The sequence below is a fragment of the Chelmon rostratus genome, chromosome 23 (genome assembly GCF_017976325.1).
Source record: "Chelmon rostratus isolate fCheRos1 chromosome 23, fCheRos1.pri, whole genome shotgun sequence".
NCBI classification, from domain to species: Eukaryota; Metazoa; Chordata; class Actinopteri; order Chaetodontiformes; family Chaetodontidae; genus Chelmon; species Chelmon rostratus.
Genome location: NC_055680.1, coordinates 9,968,379 through 9,982,814, shown reverse-complemented (window position 1 = coordinate 9,982,814; position 14,436 = coordinate 9,968,379). Strand labels below are relative to the sequence as shown.

The window sequence follows — 14,436 nt, the reverse complement described above, 5'->3', positions numbered from 1 at the left end:
AGCCCTAATGGAGCAAGGAAATAGAAAGAGCTGATTGCTTTTTAGGAGATTCATAGGAACTGGATTTGGTCCTGTTTACACTTATATACTGCAGGCCAAACTTGTTAACTTGAAAGTGTGTTTCATTTCTATCTGAAGGTGTCAGCCGAGATTGCTCCTTTTGTCTTTGCGATAGAGGATCCTTTTCTCTGCGCCTCTTTGTCGACTTATTTCTTCAGCCTTGCTTCAGCCTTGCCTCATGACGGTGTGAATCACTTCTGCAAACTGGGGCTCGGAGCCTCCTCTTGTTTGTCCAGGGGAAAAAAGAAAATAATTACTTTGATTTCAAAGGGGGGAAAACAGCCTTTTGTTGTTGAACACTTTCAAGTGGAATGATTAACGGCAAGATTAGAAGCTAAATGCTGTGTACTAGCGCGCATTGCCTTCTCATCAGTTTCTCTAAAGACCATAAACAACATGGATAAAAGCTTAGAGAGGGAGCTTGTTCTTGGTGCATTATCATTTAATGGCATTTATTCCTGTACTTCCATGCACCTCTTTCCAGCCTAGAGTTACCTTTTTTTATACATTACATCATATTCAAGCTATTGAAGCGCACCTCCAAAAACTCACCCATTAAAAATCCATGTATCTCCCCTGAAATGGTCTTTAGGGTGCTGGTGGGCCCTTATCACAAGTCGGGAATTTAAAACGCAGGCTTCTGCCAGTGAATCAGAAATAAGCTTGGCAATTCAGTCAACACAGCCTGGCACAGCATGAAGGAAGACACCCCATAATGAGTTCTCAGAGGCGGAGTCCCTACCTACAGCAGAGTCTAATATTCCTCCTGTGGATTTGTTGACACTCCTCAAAGCAACTTAAATCGAAGGGCCGTGATTTATGCAAGACTGTCAGGTCAGATTGACTCAGCCTCCGCTCTCGTGTCATTAGAAAGTACAGCACTTCAGTGAGTCATGCCCGCCACTGTGGTTCAGCTTTGACAGAGAAGAGAGAAGGATAACGCAGCACAAGTGACACTTCCAACTGTCTGTAGAACATCACATGGCCTTAGCAGTGCGCTGGGTTATTCTAGGGAAGAAAGAGACTCCGTGAGGATAGCCTAGAGGGAGCGGTTTCAAATTGGATATAAACCATTGCAAGGCGGGTGGTGTGGAGCCCTAGATGTGTCTGCTCACTGTCGTGAGAGTAACATGGAAATGAAGAGCCATATACGTGGTAGATTTCATAAGGGCTGTGCCATGAATACTATCTAGTTGCAAATAGGGTTTGACAGGACCATTGGGATCTTTAGACAGTAAGTTATTTGCTGTCTGGCAAGTACTTGTAAGGAATGGAAGCATTTGAGTAAACTTCTTGCTAGTAATAACATTTTTCTGCCATGTCAGTTTTCCTAGAAACAGATAATTAAAAGCAGAAATGAGCTTTCAGTGTTAATGCTTCAACATGAAGGCCTCTCGCTGGTGGAAATTGATGTCATGCCGGAAAGCAAACAAGCTAACAACAGACGAATGCATGCATGCGCACAAATGAAATGAAAACCTTGTTTGTCCGGGTTTATCGAGGGGACAGAAGGGCCGAGGGCCCGGTTAGCCATAATTGGAATGTTGTTAAAATAAGTGGTTGTGCTGCAGTAGCTGTTTATGCAGATCCATGCCTTAGAGCATGAGCACTTTGTCACACCCAGTAGCTCTCAAATTATGATAGATGTGGCACAGACACTGTTGTTAAATTAAAGCATGAAATTTAGCATTACTCTTAATGAGCTGCTCATGCAATTAATTAACTTCAAAAGGTCACGTTTGGTTTTTTGTCAGTAACAGAGGGGGCAGAGAGAGTGCATTCTCTTGCTTTAAGATCTCCATTCTGGAGAGTGAAGGGAAATGTGACATATAAATGTGGCGATATTCTGTATTTTTCTTATCGTCAACAAATCCCAACGACAACAGTGGAGATCTATGGCACAGACTCTATGGGAGACTCTGGATCAGGTTTGACGACACAGATATTTCTTGCTAGGAGAATCACTTAATTGCTGGTATTGCTCTTTGCATAGGATTCATTGGCAATGACAAAAGTCAAAAATATTACCACACTTAGTCTTATTTCACTCAGTTTTTGTCATCAACTCCGTTCTATAAGCTATCATTTGCAGTGAACTGAAATGACCGCAGATTTTACCATCTGTTAATAAAATGGCCTTTAAAAGTAAATTTTATTTGATTATGAGTATTTGTTTTACATATAAAAGCAAGAGCAAGCTTTTGAAATTCTGCAGCAGTCTTTAAAACCACTGTTCCGTCGTTATTTTTGCACCAGCTTAACAGTTTAGTTGAATTAAATTGGTGCAGCAGTGTGAGGCATTTAGAAGTAAAACCTTTTGTATTTGCATGCCTGCTGATAAGTTTTTCCTAGACGCCATGTTGAAGAGCACAGTCAGTTTATCTTCCTGTTGAATCACTGCCTCCCTCACCCTATTGTGAGTCAACAAAGCCTTTGGCTTTCAAGATGCTGGTCTCTTCCTGTAAGCAACTGAAAGCACGTGGAGATTCTGCCCATTCCACAGCAGGGGTGGCCATCTGAAGTAGCATGAGTTTTCCGTTGGTCCAGTAGACCTGTGGGCTGGCAGTGAGTGCATGTGTGTCTGGTGGGGTCATAAAATCATCACATCTCATCAGTATTTGTTGTGCTGCCAACTGTATGGCTGGAGAAGTGGGCAGCAAGCAGAGTATCTGTGGGTTGGTTGTGTTGAAACAGTCTGGGTCAACTTTTCAGAGTTTTTTGTTGTTGTTTTGTTTATCCCAGCTTCTCGCTGCACACCAGGACTTCCTGTTTCTAATTCACAGTGAGATCACTTGGAGCCAAGTTAGTCGTCTTTGTTCTTGTCATTGTTGCACCGGCTCAAGTTAAATTTTCAATTTCTTGCTGTTGCACAGGCATTGCACTTCATTGAGAGAGCATGTAACCCTCCAAAACACCAAATCGAGCCACCAAAACATGAGCTGCAATTATGCTTAATTTCCTCTGCGCCGAGGAAGCCACGAACCAACAGTGGGGCCTGGCTTTGCTGTGTGTGCCCGGGTCAGCTTGGACAAAAGGTTTTCATATTCAGGATTTTTTGTTTGTGTGGGTCTGCTCTTGAGTTTCACTCAGACAAAGAAGTGTCTCAGATCATTCATTTGGAAAACCACTGGTGTTATACAGATAGCATGTAACGTTAGATGTATCATGAGAGGATTATATGATGCCACTTGAGACAGACTATGTGTTAGTTTGAAGTTTTACCATGTCACTGTGAATGGTATCATGAGTACTACATGAGTACTACAACTCTGCTTGCTAATGATCTTATTCTGAAGAATTATTTTGAGTTAACTCTGAAACTAAAGAATGGGATTGTTGAGCGAAAGCTGATCTAAATATGTAAATCTGCACTATTTGTGCAGGCAGGAGCTCTGGTGGGATTGAACTAGTCGCCACCTATCAGCTTTGTACATGAGGTCAGCACTGCTGATGAATATTTTTGAAACTTTAATTTATGAATAAACCAATTTAAAGTAAGTTAAGGTCACTGTAATATGTGATGTGATGTCTGGAAACCGCTGCAAAGATTTTATATTCCCTATCAAATTAGATTTTCAGTGCTACGCTGAGCGGTGTGGTTTGAACCTGTAGCTAAAATGGTCAATGGAGTCATAACAGAGAGACCCAGGAGAGAATTATGCATAAAATAAAAATCATTAAAACTCATAAATGTATAAAAATGACTATCCCTGTATTAATCAGTGTTTATATTGTATTTCTTTTCATGCTGTGTCTCATCTACAGTTCCTGCTGTGACAACCTTAACTTCCTGGTGAGATCAACAGGGTTTATCTTATCTGATCAAATCTAATAAGATCCAATTCAGTAGCTGTAAGAACTCATGTGAAAGTCTAATTATTTTCCTGCACATGTCTTTAAGACGATGTATTAAAATGAATAGTTTCTGCTCTACTTTACTACTGAGTAGTGCAGCTTGCTTGAAAAAATGCTGCCTTTCGCCGACTCCGCATTATGATGTGACTTTTTACTTGAATCGTGCACTTCTGCAATGTTTGACATGAATTGTAACCCGCAGCCCACATATAGACAGAGACTTGAGTCAAAAGGTGTCGGTTTCTGGAAAGTGGCCTTCACCACATGTTGTATCGTCAGTCCAGCTAAAGCAGACTGGTCCAGCTAATGCATTGTCTATAATAATACACACAGTACAAACATAGTATAAACATAGCTGTAAAAAGATTCCCCCTCGTCTGCACCCTGTCTGTGGCTGCATTAGCATAGCTGTGGTGGTTCTGATCTACTAACCTGTTACCCCGAGCATTTTCTGCACGGAAATCGGGCCAAGACTTTTAGTGCGTTTGACCCATTTAATATGTATTTTGAGGAGTGGTGACGGTATGGTGTAAATTGGAGCGAATTATTGAAATGGATCACTCCCATCAGTTTACTTCACCAAAACACCTATAATTGAGAATGATATTTAACAGCCAGAGGAAGCGCATCTTAACTCCTCACCCCGAGGAAGCTATTTCTGCCATGATGTTCAACACGCAGAGACTGAAAATAAGACTGTAATAAGATGTAAATGTTCCATTTGGAAATTACTGTCTATACTGTTGACTCAGAAAATGAGCTGAAGTTATAGAAAAGCAATGTCATGTTTAAGCATAAAAATACTCATGGTGTTATATCATCACCTTTAGACCAGAGAAGGTGATGGCATGAGTTTTTCAAATTACCAAACAGTATACTGTCATTACATCTAAGGACGAGAGAACGTCGGTCCATGAACATCACATGTGGTTTCAAAAAATAATCTTAAGGTCAATGTGTTAGCTTGTTCTGGAGCTTGCAGCCCCATTTCATGGCTTTCATCAGTTGATGGAGGTCACTTTGAGATGTCTTCATTTGACCTCAGTGTATGACATCATTTATCTCCATGACAACTCAGTCAATCTGCCAAGGAAGTTTGCAACATGTGGTTGAAGAAAGCTAGGAAGGAGACCTTGAGTTTTTTTTTTTTTTTTCTAAACTACTTTATCCAAGTTCAAGAATGACTTTCCACTCGTGCACATCTCCACATATACACACTACATGGCCGAAAGTATATGGACACCTGTGGTCCAAACCATGTGGATATCCAAACTTACCATATGCCATGTGTGATTGTCGAACAACTCAATCTGAAACCACAGAGGTTACTTTGCTGCTAGCCTCCACTCCTCTGGGAAAGGTTTCCACAAGATTATGGAAGCTGGCTGCAGGCATTTGCTCCCATTCAGCCACAAGAGCATTAGCGAGGTTGCATAATAACGCCTGGCCTCAGTTGGTTTTCCAGTTCATCCAAAAGGTGATGAATGCTCTTGTGTAGGTCAGTCAAGTTCAACCGTCTTTATGGACTCCACTTTATGCCACAAATTAAAATCACATTCCGAAATGACGTTCTCCTCCTTTCGGTACCAGATTTGTGTGAGATTTGGGCATCCCCGTTATGCTGTATTGTACCTCTACTTTCTAATCATGAAAACTACATTTTTCACGTTTTAGTGACGGCGATGAAAGCTACGCTCAAAGTTTTGCACTCTGCTGGTTTTAGCACATCTCTTAAACACAGCCTGAGCAAAACCGCAAACCTTTTAAAGTGAGCTGGAGCACCGCGAGAACAGATGTTTCACAGTCACTCTCCGAGTTTCAGAGCTTCTGATTATTGGCTCAGTTCTTCTTCACTTTTAATGTGGGAATTCTAATTATCACCTTAAGTTATGTTGAAGTAGATTTCCTAACACGTTTTAGTGTTAAGAGACATTTTTTTACACCTTTGAGGAGGAAAAGTGTAAAATGTTATTTTGAGCCAACTTGCTCCACACCTACGTAGGATCCTTTACATTCTGTTACATACAGTATATGTACAGTATGAATATTATTGACAATCACTTCATGGGAAAAGTCCCTTTAGGCATGTCAGAAATCTCTTTTATGTAGGATTAAGTACATATTAGCAATAACGGCCATAATTTAAGTTGGGAAATGTAAAGAAAAAAGTATGACAATACAATACATTTTTTTATATTGTTGCATCAAATTTTAATAATAAAGATAATAAAGTACTTTTAAAGCACCATGATTCTATAATTGAGTTCAATGTGTTTTTTCAGACATTTGAAAGACCGATAAAGACCAGCTGTTGTCCCCTTACTGCCTGTTATATTTTCCACATGCCTCAACCTTCACCTATTTCGAGAAGAAAATGGCAGCAATAATAATGTAACATCTTGAGAGCTGGCAGGGAGAATGCCGCTTTAAATGATCTGCCAGAGGCTATTTGCCTCATTGCCCTTAGTGATGGCTCTAAAAACTAAATTGGCTTCAAGTTTGGCTTGTTTTGTTTCCCATTTTGCGCATATAAATTGAGGCATCTTTTGAGCGAGGCTCTTTCGCTCTGTTTTTTTTTTTTTTTTCCTGGGTAATTTATGTGGGAAAGGGGCCTCTGCTGTGCATTCACCTTCCCTCTTCATGTTGTCTCACAGAAACGAAGCATAATAAGATAAAAAAGAAAAAAGATATATATCTCTATCTTATGCATTGACTCTCAGCTCGGCATAAAGAATTTCAGGGCCAAAATATGATAAGCTGTCACGAAAGTGGACTTCAATCAGACTCATAGTGAAAACACTGTCCAGCATTTTTATTCAGACTTGCATTTGTGCTTCACCATGTGGAAAATGAAGGTAAACTGAAAAACGGCCCACTTTGAGTGTCTTCTTTTAAACTGGCTCTAGATGGATTAGATTGGACTGGCAGTTGTGTCTTTGGGCCGGCAGCAAACTCTCAGAACCTGCAATGACCCGATCTCACAATGATTGTGATGCTCTTCTTGAAACTATGTGTGTCCTGGAAATAGAAAAGTCACACTATTGGAGTTTGATTCCCTAATTGCACTTGAGGCTTAATGAGCTGACCATTCGAGCGCTAGCAGGGAAGCTCACAACATGGCTGCACTTTCATGCTTTTACTTTAGGAGAGAGATCCAAACACTGCAGAACTTTTTCCACCACAAAGACATAAATCAAAGTGCCTCACTCCCACCTCCATGCTCTACAGTAGCTGCTCTTATATTAGATGCACTCCTGGAAAAAAAATCCACTGTAGTAGCACAAGACGATCGTTCCCAGAATAGGAATAGGCACCCCCTTATTACTTAATATCAGTACACTAACCGCAGTTTTAACAATACAATGATTGTAAGTGTGATGGTGTAATAAAAGTTGCACTGAAATATTTACATTTTCTGGCTGTAATATATGGGGCTGTGTATACTTATTAATCATCATTATATGTTCAAAGCCATTCATGCAGTTAAATAGCACTCTACTGCATGTAAAGACCCCATGGATCTGTATTCAAGACACTACATACCTTGATAATAATGATATTTCTAGAGAACGACTATATTCTTGCTTCTAAGGGAGTTGTGGTTTTTTGTGTGCTTGTTGGCGAGAGTACTGCAACATTACATCTTTAACAAAGTGTATTTGAAGGCATTTTAAAATATGTTAACACTGACTCATCCATATTTCAAAAGACACATATGATGTCGGCACACACAGAAATGCTCCTCTGATTTTCTAATACTCATGTTGATTCGCTGTAAGCTAACAAGAAAATCATTGCAGGCTAACATTAGCCTCGTCCTCAGTCCTGAACAAGCACACTAACATGTGTTGTAGCATCACCAGCTCTGCATTTTTGTAAGTTAAAAAACTCAACTCATCAGCACTTATAGGAGTTTAGTCCAGGGAATGCCCCTTTTCCAAAGGGTACACAATGTGCAGTACACGTTTTTAAAGTAACGGGTATAATCCAGAATAGCTGTTCCTGTTCTGTTTGTTAGTGTGGACTCTGTACTGTGGGTTGGTTTAAAGAGAGCATTACTGTCACATATAGAATTGCTGTTGTTGCCAGCTGCAACCAGTAACAAGGGTGCAGTTGCAGCTGTAACCTGCACCAAAGACACCTCAGCAACCTCAGTCGACTTGTTGACACAGGGGCTTAAAGCTGGATCTGCTGATTAAAGGACAGACAGGCACTAGACAACCCTGCAGCCTTTACAAGCAGGTCATATGATTCACTATTGATTCCGGTTGCGGGGGAAAGAAAACTCCTGTCAGGTGTGTCCGCCGGACAAAACGCTCGGCTCTGGCTAAAGATTTAATCTGCAAGTGTGATTCTGAAAACGAGTTTCACAACTGCTCCTTTACAATTTCCAGCGAGTGAACTTGATAGTCAGAAAAGCCTCTAGTCACTGTTGGGTTACTCTGTGTTCACACTGAATAAATGTTTGCCAAATCCTCTTAAAGGAATAGTTCAACATTTTGGGAAGTACGCTTATTCGTTTGATGAGAAGATTTTCATATCTGTTTGTTAAATGTGGAGCCACAGCCAGCACCCGATCAGCTTCCTGGGCTGTGGTCATCATCAGGAGGCTACTACGCAACCAATGGAGACTCCAGGCTGGGCTAGCTGTTTCCCTCTGTTTCCACTCTTTGTGCTAAGATAAGCTAAGCTGACCTCCGAAATGATTGGTATATTAATTTAACTTGTTTTCCATTCAAATTGGGCAGATGTTCTATGTTCATATTGCAGCCACTAGTGCATTTTCCTATATATGTGTAAATTATTAGCCTTTAATTGAAAAAAAAAAAAATGCATTGCATGGAAGAAGGTGTTAAAGCAATTCATTTCTATCTCTCTCACAATTACCCATAGCTCAGCAGAAAGAGAAACATTTATTTTGGAGATTGTAACACCTTGTTTATATTTTTTAGGAATATCTTTCCAAGAATTAGGCAAATACGTTTTTATGAACAGCATTGAAACATAGCCTCACTTCACATGTTAATAAATGCATGATGAAAAAAAAACGTAGGGCAGGATTTTAATTTTTAATTTAAAGGTAAATTATATAAATCTTAAAATATCATCAACAACACGAATATGAGCTTATAAATTAATAAAGCTACCTAGAGCATAACCTGTTATTCGATGTTGAAACTGTTATCGAAAGACCTTCTGCTTGAAAATGTGTGACCCCAGGTTGCTCTGTGCTGTGGCTTTCCTTAACTAAACAATTAACCACGTCACTTTAAACTGCTGAGTCACCTTTGACCTGCTGTAGAGCATGCCAGCAGAATGTACACAGTGTTACCTGTAAACCAATTAGCTAGTGTTGACGTTGCTGCAGTTTGCAGTGTCACCCTCAGTGAACTCCACCCACGCCGTCACATAGCAGTCTAGTGGGAGAAGGGCTTAATTGCTGTCTCTCTCCTTCTCCCTCTCTTGACTAGATCTCAGTGGACTGAGAAATAAATATACTGATCTCTTTCTTCCTATAGAGCCCTAGTGGGTGCCTCTGTCAAATCTTTAATTAACAATGGACTGTTAAAGAATAATTACAATTTATTTTTGGAGTTAGTAATTGCTATGTGTAATAATAACATTGCAGTTGAGCTGCTGACACCTCTTCAATGCTATCGCTTGAGAAAAGTTCAGAGGATCATTTCAACAAATTAGGTCTTAAATATATTATCTCCTAAAAAGTGCTCAAGGTTCCTCACTTTTCACGAGAATACCCTAATACTCTATGCTTGCTTGTCACCATTCATCTAATGTCATTATCTTGAATTGGAAAGTATTCGGTTTAGAACTAGTTTTGCTCCAGAAATCAGCAGAGTTCTGAGTGAACTGAGCCTGCAGTCCGATCCAGTGAAGCGTGAAATACTGCCTGAGGGCCAAAGTGGTTGCATCTAAGATATTTATTCTCTAACTGTGCAGCTTCAGGCCCCAGAACACCTGCCAAAGATTGACACAGTGGTACCAACTTATCATGGCTCGGATCGGAGCCGCATTGTCAGCCGGAGGCAGATCGAACATGGGGGACAGCGAGAGACGCAGTGTGGAGTTCAGGGCCCGAATGGGAGGACCCCTGTGTCATTTTTGATCCTCCGCTCATCACAGCCTTCTAATTCTTGTCTTCGGTTGAATCAGTGACCCGCCAAGTTTTGTCCTCTCGTCGTCTTTCTTATCCTTTGCGTCCTCCGCCCAGTGTCCCCCTTGCCGCACGTCATCATCTGTCACATTTGCGGCCTGTTCAGTCGGTGATTCATATGCTCGGCGTCACCACCAGCACACTCTGATTCCCTCCCACTCTCTTTTGCGCACTTTTATTTCTTTTTCATCTCTCTGACTTCCCCTTTCCTCTGTCTTTGTCTTATATTTCCATCGCTGTCAGTCAGCCTTTGTCACCGCCCGCCCGTCTCAGCGGACATTTCCTTCTTCGTGTCACACCGCGCTCATTTGCTAAGGATAGCAGGGGACAGTTTGTATAAATGTGCCTGTTTGACCTTTCTGCCGTGTCCCATTTATGTAACGCAGACAGCAGAATGTGAAGTGTCTGTCTTGGAGACAGACAGCTAATCAACCTGCACCTCCGTCCGCATGTTGGGCTCGGCATTTCTAATCTCTCCAAACTTTTTTTTTTTCTTTTTACCCGGCGACACATTTTCTGTGCTGCCTTGCCTGCTTTTGTTTTCTCACAAGCTGCCACATGGAGGCGAGCATCCAAGGTCAGATTGCAGTGTCCCCACACACAAATAGCCTCGCCTTTTTTTTTTCTTTCTTTTTTTGCGGTGCTGGCATGTCAGCAAAAGTGGGCAGGGATGGATGGCTTTGCCTTGAGGGTAAGAGAGAGGGGGTAGAGAGGTGCAGACGTACAGGGGTACTCCCTTATGGGACTCATTTGATTGCTTTTTCACTGTGTTACCCCTTTTCCTTCCCCCCTTCCTCTGCTCACTTTACTTCTGTCTATCAGGTGCCATCTGTTTCTGGGCTCAGATGAGGATGTTTGTTGTTGCTGAAACACCTGCTTTACAAACTTAATGAATCTAGTGGCATGTATAAGGAACAATAAAGCCAGTGTCGAGAGGGAATTGTGATTTATTTATTTTATTTTTCATTTATTTAGTGTATGAAGCTATTTGGCACACATCACGTTGTTTTGTTTGGCTTTGATGGCACTTTTGAAGGTTCTGCTTGAGAAATTGTTGTGCATCTTAAAATTCTGGACCAATGCACTGATTCAAATTCTGTTTCAACTACTATGCAGCAGTTATGTAAGGTCTCCATCGGTCCTTCAGGCGTGGGTGTCCTGCTAACCTGTCATGTAATGGTGGAGCTGACTGAGGGCGTTGAGTGTCCTTGATGAGGTTAAGGCCAGCTGTGAAGAAAACTTTAACCAATTCTTAGCTCTTTTTGTTTCCTGAGGAGATGAACAAGACCAGGAGGCTGCAGCCATGCTAGCAGCACTTGGAGGCTGCACTCAAGCACAGTGGTGCTTTTAGCTAAGTGGTCATGACAGCATGGTACCATACCATGTTCACCATTTTGTTCACATTTGCTGAAGCACTAAACGCAAAGTTCAGCTGAGGTTGATGGAAAATGTTGTTTGTCTCTTGGGTATGTTTGATCTTATAAGGGTTGTAGATAAATCATTAGGGGATCACCAAAGATATTACAAGTCATCGTGAGGGGAACATGAATGTCTGTACCAAATTTCATGCCAATAGTTGCAGAGACATTTCTCTCAAATTCACAATTGTCAGCCTCATGGTGGCACTAGAGGGATCTCAGGGTACCATCAAAGTCATTAGGATTCATCCTCTAGGAACCGTGAAAAACAAGCAATAGCATCTATCAAGTAGATGTTCAAATATGTGTATGGATAAGTGAAAACTTTTACTTTTTTTAAGTTCATCAACATCAATAGGAATCATCCTCTGGGGACCATGAATATCTGTACAAAATTTGCTAAAAATCCATCCAATAGTTATTTCAGTCTGTCGTGGACTCACAGACAGACCGACATTGCTGCTAGCATGGCTGAAAAAGTATGAGAATGAACTAATAGAATACAAATAAATAAGAAAACATCCCAGTCAGAACTTTGTTGCATGGTGTCTTGGAGGGGCAATGCATCCTTCATAGGCTTAGTTACGTGATGTGATGTATGTGATGTTATGTAATTGTACGCTAAGTTGAGCTGCAGTCAAAAAAGACGCTTCTGATATTTTTCCCTTGCGCTTGTATCTGTCAGATGGGGGAAGGGGCATCCCCGTCAAAACATACAGTAGACATGAAAGGATAAATGCCTAAATGGAAGTCTCTGAGATGAGAAGCATTTAATGCAATCCGCAAAACAAGCGCATGAGCAAAAGAAGTCGGCAGCCAATCACTTACCTCTCTCCCACTATCTCCCTTTCTCTGATGTTCATCATTTTCTTTTCTTTCATCTTGCTTTTCTCTCGTACAGCGTTTGATCCTCCACCCCCCTGCACTTCCTGGCCCACGTCTTCTTACGCTCCAGCCGTTTTTTTTCCCCCCTCCGCCCTGCACTTTCTCACTCACTCATTCATTCTCTCTCTCTCTCGTGGCTGTCTGGGCATCCTCTGCTCTTTTATAACAGTCAGTGTAATGGTTCAAATGTCAAGGCAAAAAGCCCGGCTGCCTTTCCTCTTGTCGGTTTCACCATCACGGTCTTTGATCAGTTTGTTACTGGAGCTGGTGATCGTGCCTTTACTCTTTAGCACTCTCCACAGCGAGTACATTAGTGTTACTCTCTGCTAATTGCGAACTCCCTCACACTCGTCTTTGCCTTAGAAGAGCTATGGGTGGCAGGGCAGCTCCTTGTCAATCTTCTGTCCCAGTAGGTAGCCACTGAGCCTAGACAGTGTCACTGTTCAATAATGCTGCTTTGTAAAACACCACTTTCTTCCTTAGCTTTTACTGTCTTCACTATAGTTTGCTTGTCTGCAGTGTGTTTTTCACAGAACTGGACTGATAATGGAATTTTTATTTATTTGTTTTCTTTATTTTGTCATAAACACAACATTGACTTGCTGTCACCTTATGAAGCTGAACTGACTAATGCATTAGCAACGCTTGCCTACATACACATACACATCTACATACAACAACATTAGCATTCATTCGGTGTCGCTATTTTTGGCCACCTGGCAAATGAAAGTCCAATATTCCCTCTCCTTCTAGCTCTGTTTTTGGCCTCCACCAACTACCAAGGGAAATATGTGACTCTTTAGATGCTACATGCTCCGCTACACTCTTCCAGCTAGTCGCTAACTTTGCCCCTCTGCTGCTTGGTGCCGGACGCTTTGCTAAAAGATGGTTTAGCAAAGCATTTTTGCCCAAAAAAAAAAGACACTCTTTGCTGTGGGGTTAAGAATTAATAATAAAAAAAAACAAGTTGCAGATTGTACAATCAAAACAAACTGAAAGATGCTAAAAAGTGTAATATAAAAATATTATGGAGAGCAGCTTTAATATAAATACAAAACATCGCATTTAATGATCCCTTAAATTTGTCTATCTAAGAATATTGACCAAGATATGCACGTTTATAATTGAAGAATAAAGTCAACAGTGTTCCCTAGTTCCTCTACGTACTGCCGACATTTTTTCTAAATTACCTCAAACATCTTTGGTATGCTGTTAGTGCCATTTTTGGTACGTTTCAGCTGAAACATACACTCATAGCAACAATTCTGTAATAAACTAAACCAACAGTTTTGCCAGTGCTGAAGCGTACTAATCAAGCTCTAGTTTTTTGTCAAAGCCTGGGGAAAAGAGCAAGAAACAAAGCACAGCATGAAAAGAACCACCTTTTAAACCTTGTGCAGCAGTTCAGTGTGGACATGATGTTTTCGTTTCCCTTCTGCAGGTATACTTATACCTTGTGCCCGTTCAATCAAGTCACTCAGAAGAGCACTGCGGGAACAGAGGTCTCACTGGGGTAAGTACCTCAATCCACTCCTCTTTTGTTCTTTCAAAACCCCAAACAGTGACTGGCCAAAGTATGTCGGGGACAGTGGTAATATCCTAAATGCAGTTTGCGAGACAGTATTTTCAAAGAGCTTTACAGCATTGTGAGTACATTGTGTACTACAACATTGGGAGTCTACAGCAGAACACGTTCTAATAACAAGCCACAGAAAAGGTGAAGGTTTTTTTCTGCAACTACCTCAGGACTCCAACATAAATTTTGTTTTCCTTGGTCTTTCATGAGGAGTAAAGCCAGCAAAGTTCGATTTTTCTTATTTACACCAATTAGATAAACTCACATGGCAGCATTTGTCATTTCAGGAGTGGACCTGAAACAAATCCCACCACTGTACTCCTATGAAAGCTCTTTAATCATTGTTATAGTTATAGTGAAGTTACCCTGAGACCAATATTTGTGCTATTGATTTTTTCCAAATTCTTATTCAATCTCTGTTAGGCTTCATACGACCTTTAATCAGTCGCTAACAGATCTCTGTTATGGTT

At 41.0% G+C, this 14,436-nt stretch overlaps 1 protein-coding gene across 1 annotated transcript in view; it reads left to right on the top strand.

Moving 5' to 3' along the window:
• The window catches only part of LOC121626468 (glucosidase 2 subunit beta-like), a 119,777-nt gene that overhangs the window by 84,611 nt on the left and 20,730 nt on the right, over positions 1 to 14,436 (top strand). The window contains exon 13 of the mRNA XM_041965001.1: positions 13,832 to 13,903. Within this exon, the coding sequence (XP_041820935.1) occupies positions 13,832 to 13,903 (72 nt within the window). The remainder of the gene's footprint in view (positions 1 to 13,831; positions 13,904 to 14,436) is intronic.